This window comes from Carassius carassius, chromosome 23, assembly GCF_963082965.1.
Source record: "Carassius carassius chromosome 23, fCarCar2.1, whole genome shotgun sequence".
Classification (NCBI taxonomy): domain Eukaryota; kingdom Metazoa; phylum Chordata; class Actinopteri; order Cypriniformes; family Cyprinidae; genus Carassius; species Carassius carassius.
This window is the reverse complement of record NC_081777.1, coordinates 11,097,953-11,118,643: the sequence shown is the minus strand read 5'-3', so window position 1 is coordinate 11,118,643 and position 20,691 is coordinate 11,097,953. Positions and strand designations below refer to the sequence as shown.

The window sequence follows — 20,691 nt, the reverse complement described above, 5'->3', positions numbered from 1 at the left end:
CATCTAGATAAACCTCTGTTTGCTGATTTCCACACTCTGCTTGCCTCTTTTGATCTCAACCGAGTGTCAACTACTGCTACTCACAAATCAGGCAACCAACTGGACCTTATTTATACACGACACTGCTCTACTGATCATGTTCTGGTTACTCCACTGCACACATCAGATCACTTCCTCCTCACTCTTAACCTCAACATGGTCCCTGCAACATCACTTACCCCTCCACATGTCATCTTTCGACGTAACCTACGCACACTTTCACCCACCCGGCTATCTGCAATGGTTTCATCTTCACTTCCTTCCCCTAAACTGTTTGCACCTTTGGATGCTAACAGTGCTACTGATACTTTCTGCTCCACTCCTACATCTTGTTTAGACACTGTTTGTCCCTTATCTTCCAGGTCAGCCCGTAACACCCCTTCTGCCCCTTGGTTATCTGATGTTCTACGCGAACGCCGTTCTAAGCTTAGAGCTGCTGAAAGGTTGTGGCGCAAATCCAAAAATACTACTGACCTTAATGTGTATCAGTCACTGCTATCTTCCTTCTCTGCTGATGTCTCCACTGCTAAAATGACATACTACCATAACAAAATTATAATACGTCTAACTCTCGCATGCTTTTTAAAACATTTTCCTCACTTCTTTGTCCCCCTCCTCCACCTCCTGCTTCATCTCTAATAGCTGACGACTTTGCAATGTTTTTCATTAATAAAATTAAACACATTAGTGCACAATTTTCCACACCACAATCAGTCAAGCTCATATCACCAGCAAACATACACTCATTTACATCCTTCTCTTCACTCTCTGAGGCAGAAGTCTCAAAACTCATCCTTTCTAATCACCCTACTACTTGCCTGCTTGATCCTATTCCATCTCATCTCCTTCAAGCCATTTCTCCTGCAGTTGTACCTGCACTCACTCACATCATCAACACATCCCTCCACACTGGTGTTTTTCCCTCATCATTTAGACAGGCACGTATAACTCCACTACTTAAGAAACCCAACCTCAACCCATCTCTTTTAGAGAACTACAGACCAGTTTCCCTGCTTCCTTTCATTGCAAAAACACTTGAACGAGCTGTGTTCAACCAAGTCTCTGCATTTCTCACAAACAACAACCTCCTTGACAGCAACCAATCTGGCTTCAGAAGTGGGCATTCAACTGAGACGGCCTTGCTCTCAGTTGTTGAAGCTCTAAGACTGGCAAGAGCAGAATCTAAATCTTCAGTACTTATCCTGCTTGATCTGTCCGCTGCTTTTGACACGGTTAACCACCAGATCCTCCTATCAACCCTACTGGCAAAAGGCATCTCAGGAACCACACTTCAATGGTTTGAGTCTTACCTATCAGATAGGTCCTTCAAAGTATCTTGGAGAGGTGAGGTGTCCAAGTCACAACATCTAACTACTGGGGTGCCTCAGGGCTCAGTTCTTGGACCACTTCTCTTCTCTGTCTACATGGCATCATTAGGTTCTGTCATTCAGAAACATGGCTTTTCATACCACTGCTATGCTGATGACACTCAACTCTACCTCTCATTCCATCCTGATGATCCGACGGTTGCTATTTGCATCTCAGCTTGTCTAACAGACATTTCTTCCTGGATGATGGACCATCACCTTCAACTCAACCTTGCCAAGACAGAACTGCTTGTGATTCCAGCAAACCCATCGTTTCATCGCAATTTCACCATCAAGTTAGGCACATCAACCATAACTCCTTCAAAAACAGCTAGAAGCCTTGGAGTTATGATTGATGATCAGCTGACTTTCTCAGACCACATTGCTAAAACTGTCCGATCCTGCAGATTTGCTTTATTCAACATCAAGAAGATCAAGCCCTTTCTTTCGAAACATGCAGCACAACTCCTTGTTCAAGCTCTTGTTCTGTCCAGGCTGGACTATTGCAATGCCCTCTTGGCAGGTCTTCCAGCCAATTCTATCAAACCTTTACAATTAATTCAGAACGCGGCAGCAAGATTAATTTTTAATTAGCCAAAAAGAATACACGTCACACCTCTGTTTATCAATTTTCACTGGCTTCCAATAGCTGCTCGCATAAAATTCAAGGCATTAATGTTTGCCTACAAAACTACCATTGGCTCTGCACCCATTTACCTAAATTTGTTACTTCAGACTTATGTGCCCTCTAGAAGCTTGCGTTCTGCAAATGAACGTCGCTTGATTGTGCCATCCCAAAGAAGCACAAAGTCACTTTTACGGACTTTTAAATTAAGTGTTCCCTCCTGGTGGAATGACCTCCCCAACTCAATCCGGGCAGCTGAGTCCTTAGCCATCTTCAAGAATCGGCTGAAAACACATCTCTTCCATCTTTATTTGACCCTCTAACTTTAACACTCACTATTCTAATTCTATTCTTTAAAAAAATCTACCTACCTTTCTAATCTTTTTGTATTCTATTTTCTTTTCATTTATTATGCAATTTTATGTGTGTGTGTGTGTGTGTGTGTGTGTGTGTGTGTGTGTGTGTGTGTGTGTGTATGTGAAAAGATCTCTAACACTAGCTTGCTCTATTCTTTTTTTATTCTATCGGTTATTTTTTTATTTTTATTTATTTATTTTTATTATTTAAAATCCCATGCTACGTGTACTGTGTTAACCTAACTGAGACTTGTTATAGCACTTATATATCATTGCTCTTTTTGTTGTTTTTGATTGCTTCCACTGTCCTCATCTGTAAGTCGCTTTGGATAAAAGCGTCTGCTAAATGAATAAATGTAAATGTATATCGACCGTGTTAGTTGATCTATACCGGGTGATGAGCGCGGCCATATTAGTTCACGCTGAATCCGAGCTGTGGGATTTACAACACGCACATTCGTACTCTCCTCCTGAAGCACATTGAAGTAAGTCTCCAGTGAACTCTGAGAAGGGCAGAGTAAACTTTAGTTACTGTATATGATATCAATAAAAACATGAAGTCAGATTATATTTGTAAGGATCATTATTGCCGTTTCCATAGACATCAGCGTGTATTTTACAAACTGTAAATGTATGTTTTTGCTTGTACTTATGTGTATTTAAATGTCTTAAACCTAAAATAAGCATTATATGTTTGAAAACACTGAATATTTGTGATGTGACCAGTGCTCAGCGCGTCTGATCTGGCTCAGCGCCAGTCAAAGCGCGAAAGTGGATTTAAATTCAGCAGTTGATGACGTGACGCACTGAAAGTTCTAATCAAACCTGTGTGATAGTATGTGTCAAAGGGTTGACAAGTTTATTGGTTTACTTTGACAGTCCTTCCACAATTTAGTTAACAAACCTAAAATAAGTGAGAGCAGCAGCTAAATATCCTTTCATATTTTAATGACAACCAACACGAGGATTTGTGACTCACCAAGAATTGTCTTCAAGTTGGAAAGATAGATGGATTCTTTCTCCCGCCTACTGGCATAACGTCAGAGAATGTTCTGGTATCGCTCAAGCCAAAGCCATTCACAGTCAAATTTTCAAGCAAAGATCATAAAGCCAAGACCTCTGCTTCTTTACCCAAGTTGCATCGACATATTACTGCCGCGAGTGCCGCCAATTGTTTGGGGGTGGAATTGCATCTGTGATCATTATGAAGAATTCTCCGGTTGCTCTTCTCTTTGACGAATGATGGAACGGGGGCCAATCAGATTTCAGCAGGGGCCAGGGCCCCTGTGGTCCCACCTCTAAAACCGCCCCTGGTGTGAGGGGCGTTTTTTTTTTTACAGATGTGCACACTTTATTTCACGTCTTCTGAACTGTTGACAACAAACACCCGCTTTCAACATTGAAAGGCTTGAAAGAGCAAGGACAATTTTTAATATAACTCTGATTGGATTATTCTGAAAGAAGAAAGTCACGTACACTTAGGATGCTTCGAGGGTGAGTTGAAGATGGACAAATTTTCATTCTCAGGTGAACTTACCCCTTAAAGTGATAGTTCACCCTAAAATTTAAAATTATGCTGTCACTGAAAGAAAGAAAGTCATACAGGTTTTAGATGACATGAGGTTGAGTAAATGCAGCTCTGCAGAGTTTCAACACACACCATGTTGTATGAAATCAGTTAACAGCACTCTTATGATAATGTACTCATTTCTTATGTGATATTACTGCTATAATACGAGAATCATATTTTTTTGCCACTGTATCTTGGATTTTAGGGCCATACAGTGGGGAAAATATTTATTTCATCCGCTGCCAATTTTGTAAGTTTGCCCACTTACAAAGAAATGAAGGGTTTGTAATTTTGTATGGTAGCTTTATTTTAACGTATAGAGACCGAATTCCTACCAAAAAACCCACACTATATAAAGGTTAGAAACTGACATTTCAGTCAGTGAAATAAGTATTAATCCTAAAGAGAAAAATGACTTGGTACTTGGTGCAGAAACCCTTTTTGGCAAGCACAGAGGTAAGATGATTTTTTTAGTTGGTCACCAGGTTTGCACACATCACAGGAGGGATTTTGGTCCACTCATCTTTAAAGATCCTCTCTAAATCCATAAGGTTTCTTGGCTGTTGTTTGGCAACTCGAAGTTTCAGCTCCCTCCACCGGTTTTCTATAGAATTGAGGTCTGGAGACTGACTAGGCCACTCCATGACCTTAATGTGCTTCTTCTTGAGCCACTTCTTTGTTGCCTTGGCGGTATATTTCAGGTCAGTGTCATACTGGAAGACACATCCATGACACATATTTATTGGTGACTTTGGTCCCAACTGCCTCAAGATCATTAACAAGCTCCTCCCATGTAGTTCGGGGCTGATCCCTCACCTTTTTCGTGATTATCCTTACCCCATGAGGCAAGATCTTGCACAGAGCTCCAGACCAAGGCGGATTTATGGTTGTTTTGTGTTTCTTCTATTTGTCTCTGACATCTTTTGACAGTTCTTTGGTCTTGACTATTATGGTGGGAGAGGTTGGAATGGAAGATACAGATTATGTGGACAGGTGTCTTATACACCTAATGAGCTGACATTAGGAGTAACTTCTTAAAGTGGCAGGATTAATCTGTTTTCCACATGGGTACAAAACCAGTCTGTGGGAGCCAGAATTCTTGCTGGTTGGTAGGGGATCAAATACTCATTTTACTCACTGAAATGCAAATAAACTACCTACTATAAAAATTACAGACACTTAATTTCTTTGTAAGTGGGCAAACTTACAAAATCAGCATGGGATCAAATAGATATTTTCCCCACTGTATAAGTGCATTCTATAAGCTACACATTCTAAACGAGTTGTTTTCCTGCATATTTGTTACCACTCATGGTATGAAATGTAAAATGACATAATGTAGATGGGTCTGATGAGGGTATGTTAAATGCGTCAATAATTTTAATGCATCACTTTTTCCATAATTTATTAATAAAATGCATTAAAGAAACACTCCACTATTTTGGAAAATAGGCAAATTTTCCAACTCCCCTAGAGTAAAACAGTTGAGTTTTACTGTTTTCGAATCCATTCAGCCGATCCCTGGGTCTGGCGGTAGTACATTTAGCTTAACGTAGATCATTGAATCTGATTAGACCATAAGCATCTCACTCAAAAATGACCAAAGAGTTTCAATATTTTTCCTATTTAAAACATGACTTTTCTGTAGTTACATTGTGTACTAAGACTGATGGAAAATTAAAAGTTGCAATTTTCTAGGCCGATATGGCTGGGATCTATACTCTCATTCCGATGTAGTAATCAGGGAACTTTGCTGCCGTACCTAGGGTGCAGCAGGCGCAATTATATTACGCAGTGCCTGAAAATAGTCCCCAGCTAGTTTGTGTAGATGCAGAGTTGCTGGGGTATATTTTAAGGCGCTGCATAATTAATAATATAATTATATAAATAAATATCGGCCCAGAAAATTGCAACTTTATATTTTCATCATATGCAACAACAGAAGAGTCAAGTTTTAAATATTTTCAGATCTTCAGAAGTTTTAAAAAATATCGAAACTCTGGTTATTTTTGAGCGAGATGCTAATGATCCAATCAGATTCAATGATCTATGCTAAGCTAAGCAAAAAGTGCTACCACCAGACCCGAGAAACTCAACAGTTTAACTCTAGGGAAGTTGGAAAATGAGCCTATTTTCAAAAATAGTGGAGTGTTCCTTTAAATTTACAGCCCTAATTATAAGTAATCATTGCAGAAATCCAGGTAATTACAAAGGGTTCACAAACTTTTTCTTGCAACTGAAATTCCTGAATCTAAAGCTACAGTAACTTTCATATTTTTGCTTACAAGTGAACTGTAGTAATGCCCAGTATCAGTTTTAAAGGTGCCTAATTTTGGTATGGTATTATTTTTATTTATTTATTTATTTATTTATTTTAGATGAAGCGTGGGGTTCACTTGTGCCAGCGTTGGCTCAAAGGAAGGAGCATATACTGCTGTTCCAAACTACTGCCATCCAGGGGGAAGTCACGCTACATATTCATGGGATACCTTCTTATGCTTCATCTGCTGGTTTTCGTGTGCCTCAGCTGGTCCCTTTAGAAAACAATTGTCACCAAAATCGCATTTGCACAAATAGAAGATCTGCAAAAAAAACTGGTGTGGGCAGTGTAAGAGAAATGCTCACAGTCCAGGCGCTTTGATGCATTACATAGTCAGTGTAGGAGCTTCTCTTTAGCTGCTCACTCAAATAATTAAATAAGAATTTAGAACTTGCTATGTTTCCATATAGACTTCACCACCAGCATTTATTATGCAGAGACCTCATGCGTATTGGCATGTATACAGATGACCATTAGAGTTTGGGTTATCTTATGTAATTACTATGCACTGAAATCTTAAATTTAGTTAAGCAATTGTTTTTAGTTGTTGTTGTTTTTTAATTTTTTTTTACATTCTACCATCAAATAAACCGAAGATGAATGTCTTGTTTGTCTGCACTGGAAATGAACCTGAGATCAAAACATAATTTAATTGTTGTATGTTTACAGAGAGAATATTGAGTTAATGTGCAAACTTTTAGAAGTTGTTACACTGTAAGCTAGTAAACTAAAACCGTTAGAAGCTTTACTATGTATCTGATTACAATTTAGAAACACTGGAATTAAAATTGTGGTTTTGGAATTGAAACTAAATTATGGTTCCTTTGAAGGTTGATTGTTTCTGTGGAATTTATTTATAGCATGAACCTTTCAGATGTTTGCTTGCGGAGCCATAAAGTTATATTATTGTATAAAGCACTACCTGTTTTGCAACACTAAATCTGTGGAGTACAGAGTATGATATGAGAAAAAGAGTGAATCTTTGTTGAATTAAACTACTGAGACCTTCCATGTGTCTGCACAATAATTATATATATATATATATATATATATATATAATTAAAAAAAAAAAATAAGCACAAAGATTTTTACTATTAAATCATAATATAAATTTGCAATGGACATTTAGTGGTCTTCAATTAAATCATGTGTATGGCATTTGATTTCGAAGTCCTATCTATAATAGCATTTTATATTTTTCAAATACTGAAAATGTTATTTATCATTACAGTAATTACAGTGCTAATGCATGTCTGGTGTAAAGCATTCATCAATATCGAAGAATATTGAAGAAAAAATCAAGCTCAGATAATTTAATCAGCCCTATTTATTGACTAACTGCAAAAGTGTAAATGTAACTCCTGTCCATTTTCTTGAGATCAGTATAGCACAGAGTAATGTGTAACTTTAATCTGTTGTAACTGATATCATACAGAAAAAAAGTGCAGCATGTTCAATCACTGTCATAAAACTATAGGCATAGTTTAAATCAGGAAAATACACCATTATATTGACAAACACATCTTGTTTGTATGTTCACTGGCATACATATGTACTTTTTGGATTAAATTCTGTATTGCATTGTGTTGTGTTTAGGATTAAATGTATACAGTTTACTGGGGGAAAAAAATGTCTGAAAAAACTTAGCCTCTATGTTTAAAAAAATAAATATATGACTGATTTTATGCAACCAGCCACAGTAATTTTTATTATTATTTTTTCCCTCTCTCAGAGCACCAGTTTTACATTGTTTGCTTACACACTTAGAAAAATGTATATCTGTGAAAAAGAAATTGGCTGGTTGGTACTTTTTTTACACATATATCTTTATTGACACTTTCAAAACTTTAACAAGTGAACAAGGAAAATGTATAATCAATCCTTCTCACCCATCCCCACAACCACAAAACTTTGGCTTAAAAAAATATTAATAAAAAAATACATAAATACAAAAATAAATAAATATAACCATTAAATATACAATCTGGATTGTTGTTATACTTACATTACATATCTCCACAAATGCAGTGCCTTGTCAATATCTCCATCTTTAAAAAAGCCCAAAAAAATGTTTTCCAGCTATCACTGAATTCCTAGGATTTTTCCTTATTACAAATGTAAGTTTTTCAAGAGCCAAGCTAGAAATATATATTTATATTTTTTTACAGTAGTCCAAGGGAAGGGCAACTAGTATTCTTCCATCATAGGGCAATATGTCGGCTTGCAGCAGACAGAAGTCCACTAATGTTCTTTCTTTACTAGATAAAGAACACCTGTCTTCATAAATACTAAGTACACAGAATACAGGGCTTAAGAAATTAAAGAAAAAGTTAATTGAGAAACTTACTGAACCACCCCACCCCAAAACGTTTGCATTTCTTCACATTCCCACACAGTATGAAAACATGTACCTTGTAGTTTATTACATTTAAAGCATAGGTCAGGGATATTTGGGTTACATTTATTTAATCTAACGGGGTAATATAAGTTCACGTTATACAATTGTATTGTAAGAAAATAAGAACATTGGGGGGAGTTGAGCAGAACTCTTTAGGCCTGAAAAAAATAAAACTTCTAACTTGCCCATAATTAAAAAAAAAAAAAAATTCCAAGGTAAATGGAGCTTCATTTCAAGCTTCAAATTATATTAGAATATTGTCTTCATATAAATCCATCACCCTAGTAAATCTGTATTTAGTAATGATGACTAAAATTACAGCATTTTAGTTTTTTTAGATTTAATTTTTTTTTCTCAGTGTAACAGACAGTTCTGAAGATGCAGAATGAAATAATTCAAGGGCAAGCTTCAGTTATATCTATGACATTGCAGTTAAAATAGCATGGAAGGTCTTTGTTCCACAGAGAATAACCAAAAGAAACCTTACAAATTTGTCAAATTACCTAAATTGTAATTATTTTAACAATAAAGAAGACGGAGCCCCATTAGTCCAAGTAGTGACTGTAGGTTTTATAAGTGACTATCAATAACTTAGAAGTAGAAGTTTATGGAACTTCAAATGACTTCACTTTTATACTATAACAGCATTTTATTAGCAAACATAGAGAACTGAGGGGAAGTCGTGGCCGAATGATTAGAGAGTCGGACTTGCAATTGAAAGATTGTGAGTTTGAGTCTCGGGCCGGCAGGAATTGTGGGTGGGGGTAGTGCATGTACACTTTTATACTATAACAGCATTTTATTAGCAAACATAGAGAACTGAGGGGAAGTCGTGGCCTAATGGTTAGAGAGTCGGACTTGCAATTGAAAGATTGTGAGTTCGAGTCTCGGGCCGGCAGGAATTGTGGGTGGGGGTAGTGCATTTACAGTGCTCTCTCAACCCTCAATACCATGACTTAGGTGCCCTTGAGCAAGGCACCGAACCTCCAACTGCTCCCCGGGCGCTGCAGCATAAATGGCTGCCCACTGCTTTGGGTGTGTGTTCAGAGTGTGTGTGTGTGTTCACAGTGTGTGTGCACTTCGGATGGGTTAAATGCAGAGCACAAATTCTGAGTATGGGTCACCATACTTGGCTGATTGTCATGTCACGTCACTCACTGAGGTGTGTGCATTTCCCTATTCAACACTACGCAGTGGGTAAAACTGAGGAACAGTTATTACAGAGTGAATTTTCATACCTCAAGATGTATTTATTTCTTGTTTTAACTCAATAATGCTACATTAGACATTCACCATAAAAATAATGTGGAAGACATTCAGTATTACTTTTCCAAGAAAAAACAACAATTAACAACATGACACGCTGATACAATTGCACAACAGAAACAGTAAAGACAGAAATTGCATAGGTTAAAACAAACACAATACATATTTTTGCCAACTATTTTAAACAATAATTACAACAAAACCTAAAATAGCAAGTCTTTTCCTTCAACTTACCTTGAAACTGTCCCAAACCCCTGCTTTAAAAGAGAAAATTATTATAGAAGAAACCCAGTGATGAAGAAATCATTACAAAGAATGGCGTATAATAGAATATAATAGAATGGCGTTTACCTTGTGGATGTTCATGAAAAGCAGGATGTTAATTTGTGCAGAAGTCATCCAGAAAGTATTCAGACTCTTTTCTCCCCCCTCATGCTAAAATGCTTTCATTATTTTTTCGCATCTATATTCAATGCCCCAAACCATAAAACACATTTGCGAGTTTATTTAAAAGGACAAAAACTGAACTATCACATTGATATAGGTTAAGTATTCAGACTCTTTGCTCTGACACCTGAAATTTAGTTTAGGTGCCTTCCATTTCGCTGGATCAACTTTTAGATTTTAGCATAAGGATGCAACATAATAAAATGTGAGAACAACAAAATATATAATTATAAATATATAACTATAATAATGTATAAGGTATCTGAATTCTTTTTGAATGCTGTATAATTTTACAAAGGGAAATGCTCTATTCATACTTTGTGAAAGGTTCAGCTTTACAATCATTTGTCATTCAGTAGTAAACTACTCAAAGTGCAGATAAAGACCAAAAAAGGCTTAAATAAAAGTGCTGAACACTTTTTGACTGATGTCAAACGTTTTAAAATCTTCCCAGCTGACATTTGCTATGACATCTGCTTCAAACATTACAATGCTCATAACAACTTTCTAAAGAAAAGGTGAATACTTGACTATCGAAGTCTTGCACATAATTCTTTCAGTGTGCTTTTGTCATTGAAATTGATTGGGATGTCCAAGCTTCAAATCTAAGGTATTTCAGGTAATGAAAGTCTTGAAATATGTCACTGACCTTCACCTCAAGTTAGGTCGTTAAAAATAACATTTCTAAAAACGACGCCAAATGCCAAGATTTACTAGCTTGCACAATGTGAGGTATATTAAACCCTGACTCAGAACACGTTCTATTGTTATGGTTTTAGCATGAAAGCCGATAACTTCACTTCAGTGTAACAGCTTGTTTTATTGAAGTCTGGGTGTTAATCATGATGTTGTTAATCATCACTGAAAAAATAAATAAAATCAATGTTACCATCTGATTAAAAAGAGAATAAACCTGGAATTGTTGGAAGAGTCTGAGATTCTTCACAGTGGATATGTTTTTGGTCTTAGGTTAGTATGAGATTATATAGTCATTATATCATTGTAACCCCTGTACAGTTTGACCAGGTCCCAACGCACCTGATCAGGGCCCCTTGAAGGGATTTATTTTGTGACAGTGCCTGACTGGCTGTATATGATTCTACTTATTAAACAGTTACCAAATAAATAAATAGATAGAAATTAAATATATTTAGCGATAAAATTAAGATGTCTAAAATACCACAGTGATATACAGTAGACATAAAACTAAGTAGTTGCTGTGCAGCTGTATATATATATATATATATATATATATATATATATATATATATATATATACAGCTGCACAGCAACTACAGGGGTTACAATGATATAATGACTATATAATCTCATACTAACCTAAGACCAAAAACATATCCACTGTGAAGAATCTCAGACTCTTCCAACAATTCCAGGTTTATTCTCTTTTTAATCAGATAACATTGATTTTATTTATTTTTTCAGTATATTTATTTACTATATATATATATATACAGTACAGACCAAAAGTTTGGAAACATTACTATTTTTAATGTTTTTGAAAGAAGTTTCTGCTGCTCATCAAGCCTGCATTTATTTGATCAAAATACAGAAAAAATTTTTAATATTGTGATATATTATTACAATTTAAAATAATTGTTTTATTGTTTTAAATTTATTATACTTTAAATTATCATTTATTTCTGTGATGCAAAGCTGAATGATCCTTTAGAAATCATTCTGATATGATGATTCATTTTCAAAGTTGGAAACAGTTCTGCTGCTTAATATTTTTTCAGAACATGTGATACTTTTTTAGGATACTTTGATGAATAAAAAGTAAAAAAAAAAAAAAAAAAAAAAAAAAAAAAGAAGCAGCAATGTTTTTAAAATATAAATATTTTGTAATAACAATATACACTACTGGTCAGTAATTTGGGGTCAGTATTTTTTTTTCTTTCTTTTTAATTAAAATCAATACTTTTATTCAACAAGGATGTGTTAAATTGATAAAAAGTGATAGTAAAGAAAATATATAATTAGAATAAATATTATTAGAATTTTTTTTATTTTTAAAAAATGCAGTTCTTTTTAAACTTTTATTCATCAAATATATTAGACAGCAGAACTGTTTCCAACACTCATAATAAATCAGAATATTAGAATGATTTCTAAATGATCATGTGATAGACTGGATGTTACATGTGACACTGAAGGCTGGAGTAATGATGCTGAAAAGTCAGCTTTGCATCACAGGAATAAATTTTTTTTTTTTAAGTATATTCAAATAGAAAAACTAGTATTTTAAGTTGTAATAATATTTCACAATATTACTGTTTTTTCTGTATTTTTGATCAAATAAATGCAGGCTTGATGAGCAGAAGAAACTTCTTATATATATATACACACACACAGTACAGACCAAAAATTTGGACACACCTTCTCATTCAAAGAGTTTCCTTTATTTTCATGACTATGAAAATTGTAGAGTCACACTGAAGGCATCAAGGGCTATTTGACCAAGAAGGAGAGTGATGGGGTGCTGCGCCAGATGACCTGGCCTCCACAGTCACCGGACCTGAACCCAATCGAGATGGTTTAGGGGTGAGCTGGACCGTAGACAGAAGGCAAAAGGGCCAACAAGTGCTAAGCATCTCTCGGGGAACTCCTTCAAGACTGTTGGAAGACCATTTCAGGTGACTACCTCTTGAAGCTCATCAAGAGAGGGCCAAAGAAGTGTGCAAAGCAGTAATCAAAGCAAAAGGTGGCTACTTTGAAGAAACTAGAATATGACATATTTTCAGTTGTTTCACAGCCTCTTTGTTATGTATATAATTCCATTTATAATTCCACATGTGTTAATTCATAGTTTTGATGCCTTCAGTGTGAATCTACAATTTTCATAGTCATGAAAATAAAGAAAAACTCTTTGAATGAGAATGTGTCCAATCTTTTGGTCTGTATATATGTATATAAATATATGTATATATATATAAATATATGTATGTATATATATATATATATATAAATATATGTATGTATGTATATATATATATATATATATATATATATATATATATATATATATATATATATATAAAACCCACAGAAGCATAAATAACTTGAGTTGTATGTCAGTTATTAAATTAAACTTTGTTGTATTTTTTACATAGGTATTTTTAACATTTTAATTTTACAGAGCCATTTGGTTTCATGCAAATTTCTGTCTTTTTATAATTACTTTTTCATAAAATTGTTAAGGGGGTGAGGGGTAGACATACAGTGCATGCTAATCGTTATTCTAATCATATCATTTTTCCAAGCACACTTCCAATTCCAAACCACATCAATCTTAATAATTACTATTAAACTATAGGAGATATGTCATTGCTGATGGGGGAAGGTATGAAAAAAAGTTGATTTAAATTTAAAAAATAAAATGAAATGGCTATGAAATGATGCAACACATTGCAACACATGACCATCGTACTCAGTTGGGTCAGTAGGGTTGCAGAAAAAATAAACACACACACAGAGAAAAGTCATAGGCTATATAAACTGCAAAACATGCCACACATTCCTTTTTCATCAATCACATATCATCTATGAGCTGTTATGTACAAGCTTAATAGTAATTAAGACTGATGTGGTTTGGATTTTAACAGAACTTATGTAATCAGGGCCTTAAATGCAAAATCATTTTCTGAAACAAGTTGTGACTGACTCTACTAATTGTATTGTGACAAATTTCTGAGTGAAAATGGGAAGAAAAAATGTTAGACAGGACTTGATTTTATCAATCAGTTGTCTGGATTGTGTAAAGTAAGTGTTTCCAACTGGAATGGTCGCTGAATGTAACTGCATTTTAGATGACAAGTGAGCATATCACAAGAAAAGCAAACATGTAAGGATGAATTGTTCACAATTAAGCCAGTAACGTGCATTAAAGGGATAGTCCACCCAAAAAATTACCCCTTTTGTTAATGTGTTAATGTTAATGTTTAAAGGATAGAATATTTTTCTGAAAATCTTTGTCCAACTAAAGAAAGTCATGTACATCTGGGATGACATGAGGGTGAGCAAATAAGTGGACTATACCAACTACTATTTATTTAAAAAAAATATATAAACAGGGTACATATTTGACGACTTGAAAAGTAAAAGAAAACACAGACTGTTGCCTATTTTGTGGGGAAGAGAAATTGTACGCAATATTTAATTGCTGCACATGGATGGATTGCTAAAGCAAAACACCTCAGCAGCTCTGTAAATTCATTTTTATATATCTATGTAATTCCCCTGGCCTCAAGAGGCACTTGTCCATAGCCTGCTCGCAGGAGGCAGAGTTAAACAGATTGCAATTTTTACATGGACCCAAGGTATATACTCTCCTGAAGGTTTGATTTATTACTAAAATCTGCCTCAAAGGTAGCCTAAACCCTTAGCTGCAGTTTGACGTAAAACAAGCACAGTGATGCTGAAGCACCATGATTTCACTTTAACTGAAGAGCAACAGGTTCACCGTGGATTATGTAATTATTACACAATATCCTATTACAGCATTGAAGCTAATGAATGCAACAGGGGTCTTGTCTCCATGGCCTTCCATGTACTGCAGTTAAACAATTAGTGTATTACAACGATGGAAATATGGCTGATGTTAGTGGTTACCTTTTTGACGTCAATTTAATTTCCTATGCTCTACCATTATTTAAGCAATGACAACAGACAACGCGGTGATACATTTATAATTATGAGATATGCTACATACGTTTTTCATGGAAGGTCAATCAGGGTACACTGCTGGAAAGATTACTAATTCTACTATAGCGGAGAATTAGCTCATGATTATTACAAATTCATCGATGGAAGTATTACCAATTTAATACCGCTATAGAGCATCACAGTCCCGCCCACAGCCCAAGAGAGCTTTGGTGCCAGAAGTAAATTTCCCATTCATTTCTCCCATTGACTTTCGGAAAAATACGGATCTAAAGAGTTTTAGAGCATGTGTGAGGAAAACCAGCTACGGCTGAACTCATAAGCATATAACATATCATTTCGAGTGAAAAAATTAAGAGAAAATCCAAAAAAAGTCTGTGACTTTTTTGACTGTGACAAGACTGTGTACATATTTTCCTTTCGAGCGAAGGAACTACTCATCCCATAAACCACCTTTATGGCACCTCACTGAAGTCGACTGAAGCCACAACCGCGAACGAGCCTTTTGAGCGACTTCAAATCTGACAATGGCCGCGCGAACTTTTTCCTCCAGTGAATTTTATTTTATATAGTGAATGTGCAGTAATAGCAGTTATTTCAGTATTATACGTGTAAATAAATAGTGTTTTATATAGGTATTGTGTATTGATTTTTATATTTATCATCGTGTATTTTATATATTGTGTGCGTGTGTGAAAGCAGTTAACGATAACGTCAGCAACATGGTGCAGTGCTTTGTACCTGACTGCAATCACCGCTCAGTCGTCAACACGTTGTTGCCATTACACAGATGTTCAGTAAATGCACAAAAAGGTATGCCTAGGCTAAATATGTTTTTGACAGTGGCATTATAAAATGCTTGATATGACTCATACCATATGAAGGCTACAGTAGCCTAGCTAAAGTGGACGATAATGCTACAACCCGAATTCCGGAAAAGTTGGGACGTTTTTTAAATTTTAATAAAATGAAAACTAAAAGACTTTCAAATCACATGAGCCAATATTTTATTCACAATAGAACATAGATAACATAGCAAATGTTTAAACTGAGAAAGTTTACAATTTTATGCACAAAATGAGCTCATTTCAATTTTGATTTCTGCTACAGGTCTCAAAATAGTTGGGACGGGGCATGTTTACCATGGTGTAGCATCTCCTTTCCTTTTCAAAACAGTTTGAAGACGTCTGGGCATTGAGGTTATGAGTTGCTGGAGTTTTGCTGTTGGAATTTGGTCCCATTCTTGCCTTATATAGATTTCCAGCTGCTGAAGAGTTCGTGGTCGTCTTTGACGTATTTTTCGTTTAATGATGCGCCAAATGTTCTCTATAGGTGAAAGATCTGGACTGCAGGCAGGCCAGGTTAGCACCCGGACTCTTCTACGACGAAGCCATGCTGTTGTTATAGCTGCAGTATGTGGTTTTGCATTGTCCTGCTGAAATAAACAAGGCCTTCCCTGAAATAGACGTTGTTTGGAGGGAAGCATATGTTGCTCTAAAACCTTTATATACCTTTCAGCATTCACAGAGCCTTCCAAAACATGCAAGCTGCCCATACCGTATGCACTTATGCACCCCCATACCATCAGAGATGCTGGCTTTTGAACTGAACGCTGATAACATGCTGGAAGGTCTCCCTCCTCTTTAGTCCGGAGGACACGGCGTCCGTGATTTCCAACAAGAATGTCAAATTTGGACTCGTCTGACCATAAAACACTATTCCACTTTGAAATAGTCCATTTTAAATGAGCCTTGGCCCACAGGACACAACGGCGCTTCTGGACCATGTTCACATATGGCTTCCTTTTTGCATGATAGAGCTTTAGTTGGCATCTGCTGATGGCACGGCGGATTGTGTTTACCGACAGTGGTTTCTGAAAGTATTCCTGGGCCCATTTAGTAATGTCATTGACACAATCATTCCGATGCACTGTAGATGATGAGATTTGCAAAGCCTTTGCAATTTGACGTTGAGGAATATTGTTTTTAAAGTTTTCCACAATTTTTTTACGCAGTCTTTCACAGATTGGAGAGCCTCTGCCCATCTTTACTTCTGAGAGACTCTGCTTCTCTAAGACAAAGCTTTTATAGCTAATCATGTTACAGACCTGATATCAATTAACTTAATTAATCACTAGATGTTCTCCCAGCTGAATCTTTTCAAAACTGCTTGCTTTTTTAGCCATTTGTTGCCCCCGTGCCAACTTTTTTGAGACCTGTAGCAGGCATTAAATTTTAAATGAGCTAATTAAGTGGATAAAAGTGTAAAATTTCTCAGTTTAAACATTTGCTACGTTATCTATGTTCTATTGTGAATAAAATATTGGCTCATGTGATTTGAAATTCCTTTAGTTTTCATTTTATTAAAATTAAAAAAACGTCCCAACTTTTCCGGAATTCGGGTTGTAACTAACGTTACCAACCTCCCTGCAAAACTCACCAAAACTTTGTAGGTTTTGTCCCTCATGCTGGCCCTTACAAAACCCACAAGCTGACCCTCGGACATGCTACACTCAACTACATGACCCAATCTGAAGTGGTTTTCACCCCTTTGAAGACTTTTGTTTTCCTCCTTGAAAAAAGCCATCATGGCAGCCAAGGAGATCATGATTGCACTGATAAGTCAACCGTGCAAAAGTCAAGTCAAGTCACCTTTATTTATATAGCGCTTTAAACAAAATACATTGCGTCAAAGCAACTGAACAACATTCATTAGGAAAACAGTGTGTCAATAATGCAAAATGATAGTTAAAGGCAGTTCATCATTGAATTCAGTGATGTCATCTCTGTTCAGTTAAATAGTGTCAACTAACCAAGCCAGAGGCGACAGTGGCAAGGAACCGAAACTCCATCGGTGACAGAATGGAGAAAAAAACCTTTGGGAGAAACCAGGCTCAGTTGGGGGGCCAGTTCTCCTCTGACCAGACGAAACCAGTAGTTCAATTCCAGGCTGCAGCAAAGTCAGATTGTGCAGAAGAATCATCTGTTTCCTGTGTCACCGATGGAGTTTCGGTTCCTTGCCGCTGTCGCCTCTGGCTTGGTTAGTTGGGGTCACTTCATCTACAGCGATATCGTTAACTTGATTGCAAAAAAAAAGCACAGACACTATTTAACTGAACAGAGATGACATCACTGAATTCAATGATGAACTAGTATAATTAACTAGTTCTTTGGGGTCAAGTTGTGGTTTTTTGATGAGAGGCTTAATAACAGCCAGTTTGAAGGTTTTGGGGACATATCCTAATGACAATGAGGAATTAATAATAGTCAGAAGAGGATCTATGACTTCTGGAAGCACCTCTTTTAGGAGCTTAGATGGTATAGGGTCTAACATGTTGTTGGTTTAGATGATTTAACAAGTTTATACAATTCTTCCTCTCCTATAGTAGAGAATGAGTGGAACTGTTCCTCAGGGGGTCTATAGTGCACTGTCTGATGTGATACTGTAGCTGACGGCTGAATGGTTGCAATTTTATCTCTAATAGTATCAATTTTAGAAGTAAAGTAGTTCATAAAGTCATTACTGCTGTGGTGTTGGGAAAAGTCAACACTTGTTGAGGCTTTATTTTTCGTTAATTTAGCCACTGTATTGAATAAATACCTGGGGTTATGTTTGTTTTCTTCTAAAAGAGAAGAAAAGTAATCGGATCTAGCAGTTTTTAATTCTTTTCTGTAGAATAGGTTACTTTCCCGCCAAGCAATACGGAATACCTCTAGTTTGGTTTTCCTCCAGCTGTGTTCCATTTTTTGGGCTGCTCTCTTTAGGGTACGAGTATGCTCATTATACCATGGTGTCAAACTGTTTTCCTTAACCTTCCTTAAGCGTAAAGGAGCAACTTTATTTAAAGTGCTAAAAAAGAGAGAGTCCATAGTTTCTGTTACATCATCAAGTTGTTCTGAGGTTTTGGATATGCTAAGGAATTTGGATACATCAGGAAGATAACTTAAAAAGCAGTCTTTTGTGTTAGAAGTGATGGTTCTTCCATACTTGTAACAAGAAGTAGAATTTACAATTTTGGATATATGAAGTTTGCACAGAATTAAATAATGATCTGAGATATCATCACTTGGCTGAATAATTTCAACACTATCAACATCAATTCCATGTGACAGTATTAAATCTAGAGTATGATTTCGACAATGAGTAGGTCCTGAAACGTGTTGTCTAACACCAATAGAGTTCAGAATGTCTATAAATGCTGATCCCAATGCATCTTTTTCATTATCAACATGGATATTAAAATCACCAACTATTAAAACTTTATCTGCAGCCAGAACTAACTCGGATGTAAAATCACCAAACTCTTTAATAAAGTCTGTATGGTGCCCTGGTGGCCTGTATTCAGTAGCCAGTACAAACATAACAGGGGATTTATCATTAACATTTGTTTCTCTGGATAATGTTATATGAAGCAACATTACTTCAAACGAGTTATACTTGATGAAAACGTTGTTATAAATTGAAGCAACACCTCCACCTTTGCCTTTTAGACGCGGCTCATGTTTATAACAGTAATCTTTGGAGGTGGACTCATTTAAAATAATGTAATCACCAGGTTTCTGTCAAACAGAGTACATCTATATTATGATCAGTGATCATATTATTTACAAAAAGTGTTTTCGTAGAAAGGGATCTGATATTCAATAAGCCAAGCTTTATCATTTGTTTATCAATATTGCTTCTGTTTTTTATTTGTTGAACCTCAATTAAATTGTTAATCTTAACTTGGTTTGGACGTTTTTTGTATCTTCTAGTTCAGGGAACAGACACAGTCTCTATAGTGTGATATCTAGGTGAAAAAGTCTCTATGTGCTGAGAATTAACTGACCTCTATGACGGCAGGCAGCTAGCAGACGGTCGGTTTAGCCAGTCTGCCTGCTTCCTGACCTGGGCCCCAGTTAGTCAAGTATAAACTCTAAGACTATATGCCATATTTCTAGAGAGAAGAGTGGAGGGATGAAGACCATCTCTTTTCAACAGGTCAGGACTGCCCCAAAAGCTCATCCAATTGTCTATGAAACCTATGTTATTCTGTGGGCACCACTTAGACATCCAGCCATTGAGTGATAACAATCTGCTATGCATCTCATCACCACGGTAAGCAGGGAGGGGACCAGAGCATATTACAGTGTCTGACATCGTACTTGCAAGTTCACACACCTCTTTAATGTTATTTTTAGTGATCTCCGACTGGCGAAGTCAAACATCATTAGCGACGACATGAATAACAATCTTACTGTATTTACGTTTAGCATTAGCCAGCACTTTTAGCCAGGTGTTTTGACCCACGACTACGCTGCCTCACCGTCACCCAGTTGTCCTGCTGCAGGGGCTCTGTTTCCGGAACCGAAAAATGTATAGGAATCCCTGAGCTAGACGCATCCAAAGCCGTATCTAGAGCCCTAACATTCTTACTGTCCTCAATTAAAGTTTGGATGTGTGTCTCTAATTCTGATATCTTTTCTGTCAGCCTAACTATTTCCCTGCATTTATCACATGTGAATCCCTCATCAGCGACAGAGATAGATAAACTGTACATGTGGCAAGAGGTGCAAATAACAATAGCAGGAGAAGCCATTACTCACCGTGCTTGATGAAATATTCTTTCTGCGGTTGTTTCATG

General features: G+C 36.3%; 1 protein-coding gene across 2 annotated transcripts in view; it reads left to right on the top strand.

The window, feature by feature from the left end:
* LOC132101331 (golgin subfamily A member 4-like) overlaps positions 1 to 7,286 on the top strand; it is a 94,348-nt gene extending 87,062 nt beyond the window's left edge. For both annotated transcript variants that reach the window (XM_059506215.1, XM_059506214.1), the window contains exon 21: positions 6,336 to 7,286. In XM_059506215.1, the coding sequence (XP_059362198.1) occupies positions 6,336 to 6,497 (162 nt within the window). In that variant the 3' untranslated portion in view covers positions 6,498 to 7,286. The remainder of the gene's footprint in view (positions 1 to 6,335) is intronic.
* Positions 7,287 to 20,691: the final 13,405 nt, after the last annotated feature.